At 38.1% G+C, this 21,237-nt stretch overlaps 1 protein-coding gene across 1 annotated transcript in view; it reads right to left on the bottom strand.

The window, feature by feature from the left end:
* Positions 1-13,111: 13,111 nt before the first annotated feature.
* Positions 13,112-21,237, bottom strand: part of SPECC1L (sperm antigen with calponin homology and coiled-coil domains 1-like) — a 68,199-nt gene continuing 60,073 nt past the window's right edge. The window contains exons 14-16 of the mRNA XM_010575154.1: positions 18,941-19,057; positions 17,980-18,039; positions 13,112-15,799 (exon numbers count right to left, since the gene is read on the bottom strand). Coding sequence (XP_010573456.1) covers positions 15,710-15,799; positions 17,980-18,039; positions 18,941-19,057 — 267 coding nt within the window. The 3' untranslated portion in view covers positions 13,112-15,709. The remainder of the gene's footprint in view (positions 15,800-17,979; positions 18,040-18,940; positions 19,058-21,237) is intronic.

Raw genomic sequence — 21,237 nt, 5'->3', positions numbered from 1 at the left:
GTGGAGGAACCGGTGTCCGGGTTTACCTGTCGGCTTGGCGGTAACCGGGCACCGGGGGCGGACCGACGAGGACGGCCCGCAGCAGCATGTCGCGAAGAGGGTGAAGGAGAGAGTGCCGCTTACTTCAAGGAGTCCGGCTGCCGTCCTGAGGGACCTGCAAGCGACAGAAACGGGGGGAATTTTACTGTGCTTGATCCGCACCCGGCGAAAAGAGGAGAGGGGAAAAGGAGAGGAGAGGAGAGGGCGAAAGGAGAGGAGAGGGCGAAAGGAGAGGAGAGGGGAAGAGGAGAGGAGAGGAGAGGGCGAAAGGAGAGGAGAGGGGAAGAGGAGAGGAGAGGGGAAGAGGAGAGGAGAGGAGAGGGGAAGAGGAGAGGAGAGGAGAGGGGAAGAGGAGAGGAGAGGAGAGGGCGAAAGGAGAGGAGAGGAGAGGGCGAAAGGAGAGGAGAGGGGAAAAGGAGAGAAGAGCTTTCTCCCGACATTGTTTTAAGCACCTACTTCTTTCCAGGCTGGAAAACCCACCCAGGGAGTTGAAGCCTGCAGCTATACCAAGTGGCACAGTACAGTGCTATGCGGAGATATCCCAAAAGGCTGCACAAGCAGAGAGAAACTTACACTGTCTTCTCTGCTTAGCTGTCCTTACCGCTAACGGAAAGGAAACCCTGGGCATTACTACTCTGGAAGCGTTCAAGAGTTCTCGGCAAAGATACGAAATACTTTGCAGAAGTTTCACATTTCCCACCGAGTAGGTCTTCGTGGATCCCACCAGTGTGCACACATGCATTTCCTGTCCAAAGTCAGGCCGGCGGTGGCGTCCCCCTTGGGGCTGCACGTGTCCCCAGCCATCTCCCGCTCCTCCGCATGAGCGGACTTGGGGAACAGCCGTGACTCATCTCACAGCAATTTTGAAGCGGGGAGAGAACCTCTCAAGAATCTGAACCCACTGCTCTTTGTGGATATCTTCTCAGTTTTTGCATTTCTATTTTTTAACATTACATCTTAGCAAGTAATTTATCTACACGTTCCTATTGGTTGGACATTACAAACATGAAAAACCACCAGCATGACTCCACGCTTCCCACCAACTCCACGGCAGATCCCAGCCTATGAAAAACCGATTCATTTCGACGACAGCCAGCCCAGGCTCCTCCACACAGGGGACTGCCACAGCTTGGATGCTTGTGCCATGCAACCAAAGTTTTTGTTTCAGGATTCCCAACCCTAGAGACGCTTTGCTCACACCACATCTGCCAGAAGCATTGCACGTTACTCTGACCCACAGGCAACTGGCTTACCCAGCCTCCTCTGACAGCAAGAGCATGAATGATGCTTTTTTTTCGGTGCATGAGGGCAGCCACTTAAGCACCGACCTCAAAACCTGTGAGCATCTAAGCATTAAAAATTTAGCTCTGGCAGAAGCACCTGGCACCCGTGCTATCCTCCACTCTTACCCCAGACGGGAAGGCAGCCTGGTACACGGGCTGCCCCAGCCACGCAGCTATGAATTACATAGCAGAGTGGAGGCCAGAGCGCTGCTCCAAACACAATGGGAATCCTGTGGGGAGAAAACAAAACAAAACAAAACAAAACAAAACGTCATTTTTCCCAGGAAGTTACAGAAAAGGCTGGAGTAATCTACCACACAGTAACATGTACGGATATTAAGGACTAGCCAAGTCAAGAAAAAAAGCAAAAGTGGGAGACTATGAGAAATTTAGGAGCCTCATCAAAACATGCTGCAATAATGATAAATTTAGAAATGCTGCCTGCCTACATGAAGTTTGGCAGAGCTTTTTGAAAAAATGCTGACACTAGAATTGGGCACTGTTTGTGTAACGGTCTCACTTTTGCTCTGTACAAGAGGTAGTGTTTTCCCACTCCTAGGTAATACTCCACGAAATTTTATGCTGTGCAATTGCATTTGAACTAGAGGGCCAAGTGTCATGCTGTAGCAATTAGCTGTCTGCCAGGATCTGCTGCATCTGTTCAGTGTCGCTCCTTTCCAAGGTAGCTTTTCCTATATTGTAGAGGTTGCCTCTCATGTTTGGCCCCGATCCTCAAAGACATCCAAATTACTCTCTCCCCATGAAATCAAGGAAAGCTGGGAATCAAAATACTTTCAAGGAGCGGGGATGCAGTTTCTAAATATGATTTTGTTCCTGAATACATTAAAAACAAAGTTGTTGCAGTCAGCTCCCTTTATTAAGCTGTCAGGCTGGTTTCTTCCAACCGTCCTGTCCTCAACACATCATCTTGCAGGTTCTCTGAGTCACTGATGTTGATCTACACATCTTTGAAGGACCCCAGAAATGCTTCACTGGATGTTTGTTTTCCAAGTTACAATTCTTCTTTGATTTTTGCAGCTAATCAGTTTTAAGATTATTTGATGTAGACTATGTTGATTTTCTTTTAAATCAGCAAGTCATAGAAGATCCAAAGCATATGTCTGACTGCTTTCACAGGGCTGGCTGACGATGGCACCTGGACAAGCTTCTAATGTTTTTTAGAAATTACTTTTTTTTCCATAAAAGCATTCTGATACCACTACCAAAACCACCGAACCACTGGTTCCTTCTCTCACCTGCCATTCCAGTTTGGATGGTGTATCAGGTCCCCACTGTCACCTACTGATTTTCTCTGTGCAGTTGGGAATTCTGCTGTGTTTCAAGATGTTAAAAATCAGTATTAACAGCTCCCAGAGCAACTGAGCCAGTTCCTTTATTATATTTGCATGCTTATTTCTCACTTCTGCACAAGTAAATGGGTTTATAATGAGCAGCTGCTGTTTTATGTCCTATTTAGCAGTTGGATAGGATAGCTTTCATTACTACAGTAAGCTCTGAATAGATCTTTTGCCTTTCTTTTGAATTAAGAAATTAATTGGTTTTCTATTATTTTTATGCTATTGTCTCTGTCAAGTATAAGAACTGCAGTGTTCTTCAGATCGTATTTCTTCCTCTGCATATTCAATGTGTATTGTCCTTACCTGTAGATATTTGTACTTATGCCCTCCCTTAGCAGTGGCCAACAATAACAGTAAATTGACAGTAAGGAATACAATCAGCTTTTTTTTTTCTCCTCTTCTTTTTTTTTTTTTTTTTTATGATATATGGAGGGGCAGCAGTACAAGAAAGCGCTAACTTCCTTTCCTTTCTTAGCCGCTCATGAAGGAAACAACAGCATTACTATGACTGCTGTGGCCAGATACACTTCAAAAAGGGTCTACATGAAGAAGTAGGCTGAAACTACCTGGAAACAAAGTGGCTTCCAGCAGCCTCAGCAGCTATGGGGAAGGTACTGCCACACACTTAGAGCTGGCTTCTGGCTCAGGCTGCGAGCTGAAAAAAGCCCAGGACTGAAAGGAAAGAAATTAAGTTTTCTGATTCTCCTGTGTACAACCAAGAAAGGCTTTTTCATTCCCGAGAAGCAGAGTTGCAGTAACACTGTAAACTATCTCCTAACTGAACAAGCCAAACTCCTGAATTTTGGGCAGCTGAAAAGTAGTGATATGAGACTATTTGCACTTCTCAGACTTAGCAGCTGAGCTCAAGTAGTAAACTCTAGAAAGACTGTGTGGAATAAACCTTGAAATGCTTCCTTCAAAAAGATGAGAGCAAAGTAAATAAAAACTTCACACTTGAGACCTATCATGAAACTCACCCTTCTCTTTGCTGATACTGCATGAGCGACAGTCTGCTTTGGCACATCAGTGATGCCACTGTAAACACAAAACAGACTCGTATAAAGACTAGAACCAAAATCAGCCTGCCACCCTGGTAAGCAGCAAGATAGCAAGAAAATCATACCTATGTACTGAGGTTTCCGTGTGAAGGACTGAATATGATCATCAGTTTGTCTAGAACAGAATCTGGAAGAATTAGTGGGTTTTTAAATAGAAAAATTATTTCTGTCTTTAAGAAAGAGATTACTCTTTATCAGTTTTGAAGCTCTCTCTGTCATGAAACTTTTCTTTCTAACCAGACTGAATCATCTGATATATGCAAAATTACATTTAAGGGATGCATATTTTGCAAAGAAACATCAGAGTATTGCGTTAGCACTCATAGGCAATGTTGTTAAACAGGACACTTAAAATTATGTGTTCTGACTTGTACATAATCCCATTCCTATAAATACTGCCTGAATCTCCCCCAAAGCAGTGAAAGGCACTTGTGTTAGTCTAAGAGAAGGGATGGAGCCAGGGTTACTTGAGGTCCTTTGGAAACACAGCAAATCCTTCAACATCAGAGATCTATATAAATAAAAATCCATATTTGTGTACATATATGCAATTATTTCTCTCACATTGTTCAACATTAAATATTTGTTAGCGATTCTAAAATCAACATTGGGGAAAAAAAACCCAGCAGCTAGATTTTCTGAAGAGAGCATCCTTTAACAAAGTTACCCATGCAAAATTTTGCTGGAGATGCCCATGGCTAGCAACTTCACAAAGGATGCTCCTCTGTGTCAAAGACCGAAGCCTTCTCGCAAACTGTTCAATTCCAGCACAGAAGGAGTTCAACTTTTACCTAGGCTTAGGGAAAACAAGCTAAAGTCAAGTTAAGATTTGTGCGCACAGGGAAGTGCAAACCATATCCCCAACACTGTTTAAATCCTGCCATTTGCACTTAGGTCAGGAACGAAAGAAGGATTTTTGGTAATTTCATGTCGAGAGTTGGGACTACTCTCCGTAAAAGGCACTGCCCAAACAGACTGTGGCTTCATTTCTCTAAATGCTATTCAGCATGACAGACTATGAGATGGAGTTCAATCTAAATTTAAGCACTCTCTTTAGACTATTAATAGAAGAAAAACGGGTAGCATGAATCATCATGTGGGAGCTGCAGAGCAACAGCTATTTATTTTCTATAATAGTAATATATAGAAGTTACCTTTATACAATAAATGAACTGTTGGAGTTGCAAGGCCCAGCAGAAGTAGTCAGATGATTCTTCTTCACTTACACTATTCTCATTTTATTCTAAGGAGCAATGAGAGGGCAATCCTTATTTAACTTGACAAAATACACATTGTGTATAACCAAGCTCTGTCCCAGCACAAACTGGAGATAAAAAGTAGCTACTGACCCTGCTCCCCACCGCTCCCTGCTAGGGAATAGTGCGTGCTGGAAATGTTCGTGCAAAATGATGGAACTTCATAGGTTTATGAAGTTAAATTAGTGTTTTAGCACCCTGTTGCAATGCCTGTATAACATCTGTAACTCTGGCCAAGAGGAAAACTGCAGCATGCCTTCTCTGCTGGGACGGTAGTCCAGCTATATTATTTTGTTAGAGCAGCGATTTTGGGGAAAGATTTTTCTGAAGGACTGAACACCTAACAGCTCCTGCACTGCAAAACTGCCAATGCTCAACACCCATCAGGATCATACCCTCCAACGTTGTGATTTTCTTTTTCAAGAGAGAGCACTGGTTATGTGCACCGCAGGCTTTACCCTGGGCTTTACTCCATTGCAGTTGATGGACTGTGAACGTGGCCCCAGAGAGACACACAGCGTTAACTCAACACGCTGGCATTTCGGTGCTCTGTGGTATATTTATTTTTGAAAAATATGATATTGTCAACAGCTCAGTGAAGTTGTCTCCAGACTGTTATGTCTCCTTCTCAAGTTTCTTTCATTTTTAAGAGCTTAACTTTTAGGCTTCTGGCGTGAGGAAAGAGCCTAAAATGGTTTAAGAAAAGGAAGCATAAACAAGGGAGTGAGCTATGCGCAGCACTGGAGAGAAGCACAAATATTTCCTCACGCTATATAATCAATGCAAATGTCTAGCAGTAAAAATGCTGTGATAAGACACTACTGTATTCGACCCTATTTTCATAATGCGATTAAGGAGGTTCCAAAGAACTGAAAATCCTGAAGGGCAAAGAACATCTAAGAAAAGTCTACATTGTACATAGAGAAATTCAGTTCTACAAACAGAGTTCAGCTACACCATGGTGATACAGAGGGCAGTGGCAGACAAAGACTAGTAAAAACCTTAACTTGGATTAGGATTGATGGCATCAGTCCCTTATCTACTTTTCTTTTTTTAAAAATTCATAGACAAAATTTTTTCTAAACAGAGACTTGCACGGGAAAAGTTTCAAAGCAACTTTTCTAATAAAAATGAAGCAGATTTTTAAAAACATTTAATTAGACATAAATGCTCTTCTAATCTTGAGCTGCCAGGAATAGAGACACTAATTAGCTAATTTCTTCATTCAGGGTGTTGGGTTGCAGCATCAAGCAGTAATTCATATGGAAGGTACTGGAGCTTTCCACAATACCATCACTACATAAATTCAAAGAAGAAATTCTGTACCTCACTGAACCTTGTGTATTGAGGAGAAAAAAGAAAACACCAGTTTAAGAAACAAGGAGAACACAAATGCTGGGCCCAAGGAAAGATAGTGCTGAAAAAAACCCTGTAGACAAAACACTAAGTGAGGGAGCTAAGAGAGGGTGAACAATGTGAAAGGCAGAGAATTCAGCACTTCTTTTTTTAAAAGTCTTAACAGTAGCTGCAACTGTGAAAGCCTTTATGATAAGAATTTTAGCTGAAAGTTCTGTAATGTTTACCTAGTTCCTATATAGAATTTAACTGCAGAACAATCGTGACTCCAATATAAGCTTTTGTGATTTAATACAATGGAATATTACATTGCTGTTGCTTCTGAGGTTTTTATTTAACTATTCCATATAGCTGCTGTTTTACATTATGGTAAGTCCTTCAAAATTATTTAAGTGATTTTATTATATTCAACTTAAACACACTTATGGAGCTAGTTCCACATGTTTAACAAAATTCTGTAGTGACAGCTTGGAAGACAACCCATGAAAAAAACTTTGCTTAGGGAATATTATTTCAGTGGATATGGGAAAGAAAAGTTGCAGCTCTACAGATTGTGCAGACACTACTGTTTTAGCATACCTCAAGCCCGGCCTCTGCCCGGCTCACCGCTTCTGTCTTGACCTTCAGATTGCCAATTGCAGGTGTACAAGTCACTTCTGCAATGCTGTCATGCACTTGCTACAGAAAAGAAAAACATCTATTTTCTGACATGAGTTTACTACACTACACTTTTAAAACATTTATTTTTAAAAGAATTATGAAAACTGAAGATCCATGCTTAAAAACAGGATATAAATCCATTCTGAGAACTAAGAAGAGTTTTCTTAAACCAGTCAAATTCAGGGAGAATATTTCACCTCAACAAAGGAGAAGTGAGACATTTTCTTGCAGAATAACATCACTGAGACAAAAGACTTTTCTGCATTGCTGAACAGTCACAAAACATCACACAAAATCCCCCAAAAATTATGTAGGAAAGAGATAGAATTAAAATACGTATACTAGTCAGTGCATTTAAGAACACCATTTGCAATAAACAGGAGCTCAATCCAAACCTCTGGATCCAATTTATTCCAGAGCACTTGAAACTAAAGCTCTAAAACAGCATTTGAAAACAGTTACCATCCAGGATGATTGAGATGAAATCAGATTTAAGGTGTTCTAGTCTTTATTTTCACCTGGAAATTTCATTTTTGGGCATCTACTTTAAATACTCTGAACTGTCATAAAAATTAAGTCCCCAAACCCTCCCCAGCCCAGTTCCTGGAGAGAGAGAGAGAGGGAGGGAGGGAGGGAGAGGGAGCGAGCTCGTACACATGCATTGCCTTACTTGGGTTGGGTTAAGTAACATTTAAATAATTCAAATGCTGCAATGCATTATGAAGTTGCCTAAATTGAACATATTCTCTGCAGTTCCCTTCTCTGTTACTCATATTCAAGACTAGGACAATACAGGCTAAGCAGATGCCTTAAATACGTACCTCTTATCCAGGGTATTCACCATCTTATAATTTAAAACTCTTTGGGGGTAGATACCCTAATGTATGCTGGTATACCAAGAGAGACATGGCTTCCAAAAAATCATGAGGTTATTTGCATGCAAATCATTTGCATGCAAATCATTTGCATGCCCTTCTCATCCTCCGCAAACTACTTCCTGTAATATTTACTCCTGAAAAACCACGGTGCCAGAAATAGTGTTAAAATATTCCCTTTTGTAGTGGCTTCACTCAAGAAAACATCAACACACATTTTGCTATTTGCAATCTTTATTTCATGAATAATTAAGAAGAAAACATGGCAACATTGGCAAATTGAAGGCATACATACTAAATACTCATACAGAATACATTATGGAGAAAGTAAATGCCCAGATCTTTAGTGGTCCTTGCAAACTAAAAGCATATTGGTCCTCCAAAAGGTTTAGCTTAAAATATGCTTGCTGACCTTTTAAGTTCCAATGATTAACAGCTTGTGCCTTTCAAACCAGGAACAGGGTGAAATACAATTTGAACATACTTTCAAATTTTCCTCAAACCTGTATTTCTCAGCTCTAACCAGAAGCAAACAAAAAGTTTTCTTCCACCTTACCTTTTAAATATATACACTAATACACCACCCTAAGTATTCAAGACGCAAGCACTTCTTGAAACATGTTCAGTTTCATTAAGAACCTGCAGATGTACATATATGTATACACACATGTATATATGTGTGTATATATACGTACATATATTCATTCATGCAAAACCTCTCTCTATCTGTATAATGTCCATATATGTCAATGTGTGTGTGTAAACCATTTGAAAGGGTTCTGGAAAAAAGAAAAGTGCTTGTTGTCTAGAACAAGAATTACTAAACCCATACATGTACTGTTAGGTAAGTCTAACAGTTGTGTTTCAATGGAGTGTAAAACCAATACAAATCAGAAAAGCTGGATGGATGAGAAGAGCTTTTAAGAATCACTGGTTTTTACATTATCTTTAAAGGCCACGGAAAATTAACTTTAAATTAGCTATTTAGGAGATATTATTACTGGCTGCAGTGTCATCTCAAACAAGGTTAGTCCTTAACCAATATACTGCTGTGAAGTTAGACTGAGATATCAACAAAATTCTGTCCTTTCATGAAGTCCAAAATTCACCATATTGTTCTGTCAGTTCTGCCTCACACCTGAACTGAAAGTACCCTCATCCTAGAGTTGGAGGGTACCAATTAATGCCCTTCTGACTTTGATCTGGAGAGTTGTCCAATATTAAAAGGGTTCACTGATTTATTTCATGTACATTGAACAACTCTTGATCATTACTGACCTAAAGTGAACTTACAGTCTGGAGGCTAACTAGTCTATGCTTTGTTTAGTAGCGTTATACTTTCTTCCCATTAGATAACATACAGAAAAAACATTTCTGCTCAAAAAAACCCTTCAGATATGTATAAAAGTGCTACTTAAAAATAGTTAAATTGACCTTATAATACACGTAAAAACAAAAGTTTCTAACAAACTGAAATGTTGTAAGTTACGAGGATTAATTACTTGAGTATGTTATGTGTACATATGCCCTCTTTACTGAACTGATTCCCAAGTAATCATCCTAATTGAGCATATGCAATAATTGGAAACCATTAAAAGCCTCCAGAGAAATTTCAACAATGGAACGAAAAAAGAGCCTCTTCCTCCCCGTTTGTTGAAATAAGAGTTCAGAAACAAAAATTGACTATTCCATTATTGCAAATGCAGTCTACTGTCAAGACAAGTCAGTTCATGAACTGCAGAACCAGGACTGCCAATGGCTCCTCTGCAGCAGAAAGCGTCCACCGGGCTTCCTACCTACCATATAAATACACTAGTTACATGCAATTAAAATAATACATATATCACTAGAATGAAAATGCACGTAATACATTGCTATGCTGGGGCAGAGTAGGTTTTCAGCCTTGACTTCCCCAAACAACTTGTTCATATTCTAGAACTCTATGCAAAATACAAAAGCCTTAGAAAAAGTGCAACAAAACTAGCTTCATGACATTTTTCTTTCCATTTCCATAAATACAATCTCATAAAAATATTATTAAACAGAAGCATACTTCCCAGTGGAGAACAACCGTGCCACATCTCAGCTTTGAGTAAGTGATTTTGGCTAAACTGAAACCCCCTGAAAATAGGGGATTAAAATGAAACCAGCTTAATTGCATCAGGCTGCCATAATATTCTGCCAAAAGTTTACTCTACTGTTTCGTATCCACGAGTCCTGCTGGAACTGATGGGAACTTTATGTGAAACTCTGTGGCAGACAGTGGCCTAAGGGTAAGGAATATTCCAAGTAAAAGCTAATGTCAGTTGGAAAAACGTCATCTGGTATTCATAGATTTTACTGAAGTTTCAGTGTGAGGAAATAATTCTATTACCGCAGAATGAATTAATTTAAGGAGGCCAGGATAGCGGCCTTGTCAAACTGAGTTCAAGGGTGTTGCATCCCAAAAACTGGCAAGCGCAAATACATAAGGAGAAAAAGACACTCATATCAACACTCTAACAGAGATCAGAACTGTACAAACCTTGATCTTTTAAGTTACTCAGCATTAATTATCAAAAGCATACTTGCTACATATTCCAAATGCTTAACTTCTTGGCTTTGACAATTACAAAGCGTACTACAACACTGATACTGAAATCAAGGAATACAACCAAAAAAACTTAGCTGAATGAAGGACTGGGAATGCTCAGCAAGCCGGACAGTAGTTTAAAACCCATCCAGCCACTCTCATTTGAAAGCAGAAACACTATTAGAGATACCTTTCTAAATAGGGACAATTGAATATATTAAGAGATGGCTATGAACTCTTAACTCACCTAAGGAGTTGATAATTTGGGGGCAAGAGCACCTGATGGACACCCTGGGGTGATGTAGGCTACGTAGGAGATAAGGAAGCCGTGGGGGAGAGTTAAGCAGCTCTAACATGTTTTGCCAATCAACACACACCAGCTTGGGAAAGCATGGTGGCACGTCCAGAACTTGTGGATGATGACTGCACTTTAATACCACTTCTCACCAAACCATTCCTCAAACTGGTTAATGTTACTATGTATTCATATACTAATGCTAGCTTAAAGAAAGGAACTGCAGAAATAGAGCTTGGCAGAACATAAAAATAAAACAGAAATAAATATTTACCAAGTTAAGGGAAGGACCACAAACAAACTATATAGTTAAATCAGTCTGTACATGAACACTACTATTTTAAAATCCTCTTTCTTAGGCCACCTCAGCAAAAGTATTACTCACAATAGGCAAAAAATAGTGTAAAGGTGTACAACTGGATTCCTTCCCAGAAGAATTCTGCCCCTTAATAGCTCCTGCTTGATGCAGCCCGCAGTTAAGCTGTGATTGTATTAGTTGCAAGAGGCAAATAAGTAGTAAAGTCACCACATGAGTCCCATGAACACAGTTTTAAAGGCTTAACTTTAGCCTATGCATAGCTTCACGCCAGCCATCCAGAGGGGGCAGCTTTGGAAGATATTATCGCCTATCACATGAAAAACAGACAGCGTTCCCAAACCAATCACAAGCAGAACACAAAGTAAGAAAAACACCCAGAAGCTCTCCATATCTCCAACTTCCCAAATCATCTTATTTAAAACTAGGCTATAACAAAATTTGTACCCTGGGCCAAAACTCTACAGAAAGAGAGAGAATTGAGTAAAATTCATTTTTTGGTGATGCAAAACATGCAACAGAATCCAAATGTCTGAAGTGTTGAATCAGGGAACTGAAAAAATATGTAAAAACTTAACATTGAGATTGGTAGCAGAAATGAGATGCCAATGAGAATTTTTCACCATGGCTACAAAACTCTTAAGGCAGATCCTTAGCAGTTTAAACCACTGTACTGCATCATTAGAGCAAGGGCCAAATTTATTTCTCCTTATGCATGTAAAACCAGAGCATGACTCTGCCAGTGATGTTAATACAAGTTTACACCAATACATTAAAGCTGAGTTCATTTAGCTCTGGCAAATTAAGGGGCCCCTAAAGCATGATGATGGACTTTACAGAAAAACACAAACAGTGGAAATATTTTACAAAATTGGAGACAAAAAAATATCAGAAATGCTACATGTAACTTGAGGAATATATTTTATGCAAAGGAGACAAAAATTTACTTTTAAATCAGAATATGCTGTAATTAAATATTATATTCTGGGTAACCTAACCACAAACACAATTTTAAAAGGGAAAATTTCACTAACAAATTTTCAGAGGCATGAGAATGAGAGGTCTTTGTGAGGGCCAGATATCCACACCAGAGATATTAATTTAGTATTTCTATTTAAACATACAAGACAATCACATCAAACTGGATCGAACAAAACCAGCTGAAAACCAAATCAAGTGTAATCCATTCTGAAGTGATCTCCGTTCTGCTATTGTTAGATACTCCATACCAAAACCTCTCTGACAGAATTTTCCCAAATAACCAAATTTTAATTTTTCCTCCCATCCCTTTTTTTTTTGGTAAAGAAAACCTCACAACTGTTCATTCAGTTCATTGCTAATGATCTTACATCAGGATGACAACTAGCCAAACTGAATATACATCTGGCTCTAAACTGACCTCTCTAATCTATGGAAGCATTTCAGTAAACAGGATCCAGAAGATGATATAGCTGTAAGTGCATCAATATGTTCAACAGCTCCATTTTGTTGTCCACCCCACCCCTACAGCTGGCAATGAGTAACCCTGATATACTACAGCACAGGCATTTGCAAGGCACATATTAAAATGCAATAATATAAACTGATGATAAAATATTTGTCCTTTTTGTAGTACATTCAGAAATATGTTCTGGATTAAAAAGAAAGTAAATCAGCATAAACTTGCACTTCATAGGTACAAAAGAACCAGGCTGTTTCAGGATTGACTATGAGTAGGAACCAAACAGAACAGTATCATCCACATCCAGAAGAGCTACAGCTATTCTTCCTCTTGAAAATCTGAATGCAGTTTGAACCTTCAGAAAAAACATGTTGTAGAATGCAGCAGGGCATTATGTTTGTTTTAGATCTTCCATTGCTTCATTACTTCCACTTGGACAGCAGTGCAGCATCTTATGTGTAAAGGCTCAGATATATCATTCTAAAAAAACCTCTTCATGAAGCCCAATATTCCTTTACAGATATGAATTCAGCAGAGGTTTATCAGACAGATCACACCAAGAAGTTTGCAGAGCTCTGAAGTTCAAAACAAGATTATTTTTCTAATTACTAATAACTTTTTTTTTCTCTCTCTCTCTCTCTCTCTCTGAAGACTAGCAGCTCATCTTTTTAACAGAAAGTATCTGGAAAATGTGATTTCCCCTTTTACAAATGGTTAACTATTAGTGTTATTTCAGTTAAGGACTAATACAACATTCCAGGTAAATGAAGTTGACCACTGGACAGAAAAAAATCAGCTTAAAGCTCAAATTACCTTAACAAAACAGGTCATGAATTAATTTAGACCAAGAAATTCTATCCTTTTCATTAGAAAAATATTTTCTTAAAATCTAAGGCAATAAATAAGACAATCATAGATAAGGATGTCTGTTCAGAGGGTGAATAAAAGGGTTTTTTAAACACAAATTGGCAAAACCTGGAATTTAAGAAGTAAGAGATAGAATGTGAGAGCAATAAAGTGTATTTCCAATAAGACTACTCTTACTGAAACTTATTTGAAGAAATGAAGTAAGCAAATTTTTTTTTTTAAGAAATATACAGGAGAGGAAATTGTATATCAGACTTTTATTAAAATCTGTTAATGAAGATTTTTCACTTGAAGCCTCTCTTGCAACAACTGTCTTTAGATTATGTTGGCTCTTCAAATGCATCAATTAATAATCTGAGGGTATCTAGCTACTTTTAGGGTTCTAAAGAACTGTAAGAATGTGTGAGACACTGCTGTTCTGAAAACTTCTCTAAAGGCCCTCAGTATGGATTAAGTAGTTGTTCTGCAAACTTTTTGTAATTCTCACAGGCACATGTCAGTGTAAATGTATATTTTTATACAATGCTAGCTGCTAGAGACATGCTGAATTATTACTCTTCACATGGGCTATGTTCCTCAGATGATAAGTTTTTGTATTTGGCAATAATTTTGAGTTAAATCTGTGCTTTTATACCATGATGAAGTTTCACAGATGCCAAGCACAGCTGCACTCACTGGGTTAACATCTATGACATTCAAACTGTCCTTAACAGTCATAAGAGCACCATAGGAATGGCAGATTAATTTTCTTTATAACAGGGTTACTGTGTTGAAAGAGCATGTGCTTATAAATAGCAATTGTTAAAGAACTCACTTCTAAAGTAGGCTTCTGCTTAATATTAATGAGAGACTTTCAACTGTGGCTTAACTGCTGATAAGTATTCAGAAAAATAAGAGGCAGAAGCAATGATAGAGTGAAGTCTTCCCTTGATTTGACAAACAAGATTACAACAAACAGCTTATGACAAATGGATATATGAAATCGTTCTGAGCCATTAACATTCTGCACAAGGCCCTGAAGTGCCAGGATGTATCAATTCAATGATCGCTAAGGCACTTACTTGAACTCTTTTGCCCGAGAGCTGTTACATAAATCCAGGTACATTTTAGGAAAATAGAAGTTGAGCAGACTAAATCTCAATTCCTTCCTTGTGACAATGAGTCATTTCCATGCAATATTCAAGACTACTGGGTGTATACACATTACATCAGTTCCTCCATAGTTCTTGTCAGAGAACATCTCACCTTCTGTCAGTCAGATGAGGATGTGCAAGATCAATCAAAAACACACAGAAAACATGGCAAAGCTGGATTTTGAGACAAACTACTTCATTATTATATCTTATTGAAAATATCTTCTCTGCAGAGGAAATGCCATCCCAGTTCCAAAATTCTACCACAGAAATCCATGACGTATGCTCGTATTGCTGTAGACTAAGGCCTGCAGTAGCTGTGTGTGCTACACAGGCAAAGGAGGAAGAGGAGAAAGAACAAGCCATACAAGGGTTGATTATTGATTCATTTCTGTTATAATGGAAGCACAGGGAGTTTGGACAGATTCCTTGAAGTATAGCGTACCCTGAAAACCAGGAGCTGTATGTGCTAGTCTTTACAATCCATAAGATAAAGTTGGAAGCCACATCGCTGTGACAGAGGTAGGCTTATAATGAAGCTTTAGAATGAAGAGTTCTTCTGTGCCAAATTTTTCGAGGTATCGAGAGCACTTTTCCACTCAATTTGTCGTTATGGAATAAAAGCTTGTTTTCCTAGAATATTGTGCATATTTAGAATAGTTAAAGGAGGGAAAATAGCTGTAAAGGCAGTAACTAAATTACCATTAAGAACTCTACTGTATCGGGGTGCCATATGCTGCGGGTAGAATATTCAGACTCTGTGGTATCAGGATGCTACAGAAAGTTCAGTAATATGACGCCATGTTACCCTTTTCCTTCTCAAAGCTTTATATGTACATTCAGTCTCCTATATGCTAGAGGATCCATTCATCTCACTCTCCTAGGAAAGAAAGCTTCAGGAAGTCTGGCTGGAAAGGCAGCACATAAGTAGTCCAGGCTCTTTAGGCTACATAATTAATCTGAATAGCTTAATAACTTGGGTTATTACAAGCACTGTGGCAACAAGTTCTTGCTTTTAAACAGTTGTTTCCAGGCTTAGTAGCTGAAGCAATCTGAGGCAATCCAGGATAGTGTCACTGAAGTTTGAGGGGACTCAAATGTTGCCAGTTTTCAGTGAAATGGAGATTAGCATTTCAATAAGATTTCCATCTGGTAGCTCATGTTGGTTCTATCCCATGGATCTGTTGAATTATTAGGGTTTCAGGTTTCAAAGTATTTGTAAATTGCTGTAACATACAGCATGACATTCTGCCAGTCTGGACGCTCAGTTCGCACCATTTCATTGATGTCCTGTCACAGAAAACAGATTGGTCAAAATCAGGAATGATAACCTTGTGAGTAATGTGGTAGTGTTTTTACAAATTCCTGGGAATGGTAAATCTGTAAAGTTTCCACAATTTAAAGCACTGATGAAGAAAGCTCTGTTTTCTTCCATATATCTTTGTATGGCTTATAAAATGCAAACAGCTATGAATAGCGTATCTGTAGATAGACATTTTGATCTTAAGTCAACAAAATAACTAATGTTGTGCATGCTTGAGTCGTCCCCCGCTTAGTACAATTAGTATAGTAGTCAAGACTTTAGTGTTCACATACCCCTACACCAGCCTCACAAGTCAATGCAATCTACCTAGAACCGTGAGTCACAGAATCAAGGCCCAGATATTAATTGAAGCTTAAGTTAAAAATTCATATCAGGGTAAGAGTCAAGCATCAATAAATAATTGAATCCCATTTTACAGTAAACTACTGAACTTTACTCAAAAATATGTATAAAATAATCTAAAGAGGCAAGGAAGAGGGAAGTTTACTTTACCACCAATCTGGGTATATCCAAGAAACAAAGCGAACAGTTCGTGTCTAACTGACAGGCCAGTTCACATGTGTTTCATAGTAACAGTATACCAGACTGTCAGTGAATAAGCAGGGTAAACAAAGCCTGATCTACCCTTTTCAAAGGCACATGTACAAAGGAAAACAGAGTGATGTAGTTTCTCATAAATTTTGTTTACTGTAAGGGTCTGTTTTGTAAGCTTTGGGTCCAGGAACTTCCAGAACTCAAAAAAGAGAAAATTTTTTTTTTTTTTTTAATTTTCTACATGAAAGTAGTCAAACACTTTCTTATTCAGGAAACAAATAACTTCCCCTTACATTACCACTACTATTTACATACAGTCGTTTTCACACCCTTTTTCACCCTCCACCCATGTAATATGGACAAGGAAAAAAATTCACAAACATACACATCATACACACTGTGTATGTAGGTATGTAAATAGATTCTAAATCCTTATGATAGATACAATTTGCACTTAGAAGATTTCATTCCATTCAGTTTGCCTTTTTAGAGTATCTGTAATTAAGTACATTAAAAAAAGAAAGGACAGACAGTAACCATTTAGACTAAAGCTGAATTATGGAAGGATTACTGCAGTTATTTTCCACAATCTAGTTCTTACAGCAGCACTTGGTAAGAAACTTCAATGTTTCAGATCACTGACAAAGTCAAAGTACAAAAGCCCAACAGTTACACTGCCATTGTCAGCAAATACAATGCTGGGGGGGGTAAAAGTGCTGATAAGGATCAAGGGAAGTGTTATTTTTAAAAATGTCTAATTGTGTTGTATTATTAGTTGCTAACTATGGCAGCTCTGTTAGAATTTAGGTTACAAAAGTATCACTTAAGTATCATTTCTGATACTGGCAATTTTAGCTGGATTTTTGTGATTATTGACAAGGGCTTGGGTTACTCCCAATTCCATACCTTCAGAAATCTTCCTTTTCTAGAAATACTACGCTATTGAAAACTAATTCTTTTACGCTAAGATTTGTATAAGCTTATTTTAAACAATAATTGAAAAAACCCTTATTTACAATGATGACAAATGAAAAGTTTAAGAGATAAATCTTGACTCTCATATTACACTAAGCAAAAGAACAAATAACATAGCTTGATTTGTACCTCCAGAATTTCAAAAACCCCAAATAATTTGAAAGTAGGGCACAGACAGGAGAGAATTAATTAATTCTTGAAGATTGTATCACACAGCTATTTCTCAAATTATTCTCAAACAAATCCATTGCCTTTATTATTATTTCTTATGATATTGAGAGATGAGGTTTGATGAATCTTCCTTTTATAGCTTAAGAGTTTATCTGCTACAGGCTATCACACTGTTGCCTTTGCTGTAGCTGCTGGACTACAGGTCTGTATCTCAGTCACTATTTCATGCAAAAAACATGTAAGCTTAAGTTGTTGACGACAGTGGGTTTATTAAACAAAGCCACTGAGGTAGGGAGTATCTTTTATGTTTTTCAGTCAAGTACGATACAGGGGCAATAACCTCTAGCTGAGCTCATCCGCTGCTATTTTTAAGTATAAAGCATCAAAATCTTTCAAAAGTACAAAACAGAGTAATTTGATCTTTATAAATGGGTCATAATTCATTCAGTATGCAGTTAAAACTTACCAGAGTAGATTTGATGCCAACACTTTCAGCTGCCTGAAAAGCCAAAGTGAAATTTCTTCTCTGCATGAGATATAAAAACATGTTAGAAACCAAGGAAATACTACTTCAAACATAATAAAGCAGCGTAAGAATGTTCATAGTAATGCTGCTACTTTTGCTTCAAATGGCGTCCATAATTTGACTCTAGTAATCTAAAGAGAGCCATAGGAATGAACATGTCCTAATATAATCCAAAAATTTATGGAAAATTTGTATCCATTCCTCATTCAGAAGATAATGCTGAAAAATCATTGCCAGTGAAGAATGACTGAGTTATAAAATGCTAAAGAATGGATTATTTATTCTTTAAAAAGCATAAAAAGTATCTTCATGTGTTAATGAAATATTCTTATTTTTTTAGGGTATATTATCATTAATAACATATCTCCAGATAACACACCAGTAGGTATTAACTGTAGCACACTAGAATACATACAGACTACTCTGCAGTCTTGACATCTAGTTTACCTTTATTGGATACCTATCACTTGAAAAGAGTATCACAGTCAGTTATCAGTATGAGAAAGTAGGATGAAACAACATCCTTGTGATATTGAAAGCGATGAACAAAACATGTCAAGGTACAAATCTGATGGATTTAAAATCTTTAAGCTTAAACACCCCTTGCTTCCAAAACCTGAACTGAAAACACTTCCCAACTGTTTGGGTTAAATAAAATGCCTCAGACTTAAAATTTATGAACTTGTTATCTTTTTCTGTTTCAAAGTTCCATTTAACCCAATGATCTCATAATATTAAAAGGTTATAATAAGAAAAGCAGCAAAGTAGTTTGAAGTGTTTCAGTTATGATTCCTAGTAATATTGGTTTTTTTAGAACTCAAATTTGTTAATTCTTCTTTATTAACTCATGTTAATTATATATAGTCTCACAGTCCTAGGAATGGGATTTTTAATGTCTTACCTTGTCCTGGCTGTTTAGTTCTTGATAGGGAATATGAGCTGGGAGGTAAGTATGGAGAACCGCACAGAAAGCCAAGCCATCATTCCAGCTACTGCTGAAGTTTGTTATGTCAATATTCTTGAAGGGAACAAAATATAAACAATATTAAAATCATAATCTAAGATGTATTATTTCTACCAATCCACCAATACTTGTGGGGTTTTTGGTTGGTTTTTTTTAATACCTTTGAAGAAATCAGCAGAGAAAGTGAACAGCCTAATACTAAGGTTCTGTGGTAAGAAACCAAAACACACTACTACAGAGAACAACAAAAAAATGTAGTGGTAAGAAAGTCAGTCATCTTTTATATTAATTAGAGATAATATTAAGCTCACACTGCCACCGTCTCCACCCCCCACCAAAAAATCCCGTGCAAAATGTGTGTGTTAAAAGGTGTAAAATGTTGTGGTAGAGTAAGGGTAAGAGTATAGATTTGGTACAGCCGTACACACCAAGATAGACAAGCAAACGAGATAAAGATGTATGCCTAAAATCCCAGAAACAGACAAAGTGCTAGCATCTCTGTTAACGTAAGATTTTACTTTTCTACTTCCACCGCATTAGTATCAAGACAAAATTTCTAACTGATGAGGACAAGTATTTTCTCTTCTCAACAAATGACTTCTATACAGAAACTTATGCAAACAAGATCACAAACAAAAATTAAGTTTAATTTGGAAATGAAGATGTTCCAACAGATTTAACACTGACAGTGGCAGGGAATCATTATCTTTGGGATTGAAACTGAAATTGAAAACTGCAGTCTTGCACTCTCGACCTTTTAGTTCCAGTAGGAAAATCAGTGGCACTGGTAAATGCATCTCCTGAGACTGTATATAATATTGTAAAAAGAGTCAGGCCAGTCCAAAAGAGTTATGAACAAGATGCCTCAGTGACCTTTTAAATTACTCTATACTTGGCTGTTGGCAGTCAAACAATGGTAAAGCGGCTAAGTGGGTAGCAGTCAGTTTAAACTTTTAATTAAGAAAAAAACAGTAACAACAACTCACAGTTTATCTGTTAGACCTGTATGGAGAAATATAAATATGCTTTAATATCTAACTCACTTAACTGGGCTTAAGCAGAAGCTAACTAGCTCCCCTACTTAGTTTTTAAAATTTTAATGTAGCAGGAACTATGACCTCCAGTCACAGAATTGCAGAAACGCAATCACACAAGTCAACCTTTCACCTGACAGCATAATAGTCATCACCTGTCTTTGCCAAGACATAAAACTTGTCATTCCTAGTGCAGAAAACTCCACCCAGAATCCCACAGTGTTACTGTGCCACGCAGGCTGAGAACGAAGGCAGTTGTATTTCTTGTCAAACCAATGATTTGGATTACAAATGGAAAACAACTGCAATCCCCTCCAACAGAGGAAAAAAACAAAACTAAAGGCAATTTCTAGAAGAATGTGAGGGAAATCTCCGTTTCCTGCTCAGCTTTAGCACTTTTTATACAAAGTCCATCAAATGCAGGTTCAAACTCTGGTGACGTAAGCGTACGTGCTCAGGCTCACAATGCCCAAGGCAGTGGTCTGAGCCTCGCCTGCCGTCCTGCTGCCTGCTTGCAAACGGAAATGTCATTGTTGGAGACCCCCAGTCTGTGGGAACATGTTCTTCACACAGCTTCCTCCAGCCACAGGGGTGGGAAAATTTAAAAGCAAAAGAAAAAAACATGAAGCTCTCCCTCCTTTCTCCTCAAGAGAGACAGGAAATTGGATTTAAATTAATGCTTGGTTAAAGCTTTTTCAATGTTACTTAAATTAGGCAAAAAAATACAACACACAGTACGAGGCTTTAAGGAAAAAAAGGGAAAAAATCAGATTGTTAAAGCCAATAAATTCTTACTTGTGTCTGTTTACAGAGCTGCTTTTTGAAAAGTTCTTTCCCCCTACCCTGTAAGCAGTAATGCCTCGGATCACATCTGTATCAAGAAGACAGCTAAAGGTAGGGAGAAGGGCTTTTTCTTGTCACGGTCATCTTTGGCAAGCTAGTTATGTAAAATGTGGATGATCATGTTTCCTTTGCTACACAATCCACTGAGGGAGAAAAATTCAGTCCTGGTTTTCATCCCCTGGCTGAAATATTCTCCCTCCTTCCCCACGATGGCCAAGTGATGTGGGAAGGAGAGGAGAAAGATGCACATTAGCATCATCACAGTTAAGTTAAACACAGATCTGCTCAGACACACATGCATACATTGAGCCAAACGATAAAAAAAAAAAATTGTACTAGTTAAAGCTACTAAAGAGC

Source organism: Haliaeetus leucocephalus, unplaced genomic scaffold (assembly GCF_000737465.1).
Source record: "Haliaeetus leucocephalus isolate CR32 unplaced genomic scaffold, Haliaeetus_leucocephalus-4.0 Scaffold13, whole genome shotgun sequence".
NCBI lineage: Eukaryota > Metazoa > Chordata > Aves > Accipitriformes > Accipitridae > Haliaeetus > Haliaeetus leucocephalus.
The sequence above is the reverse complement of the archived record's forward strand: the minus strand, read 5'-3'. Positions and strand labels throughout refer to the sequence as shown.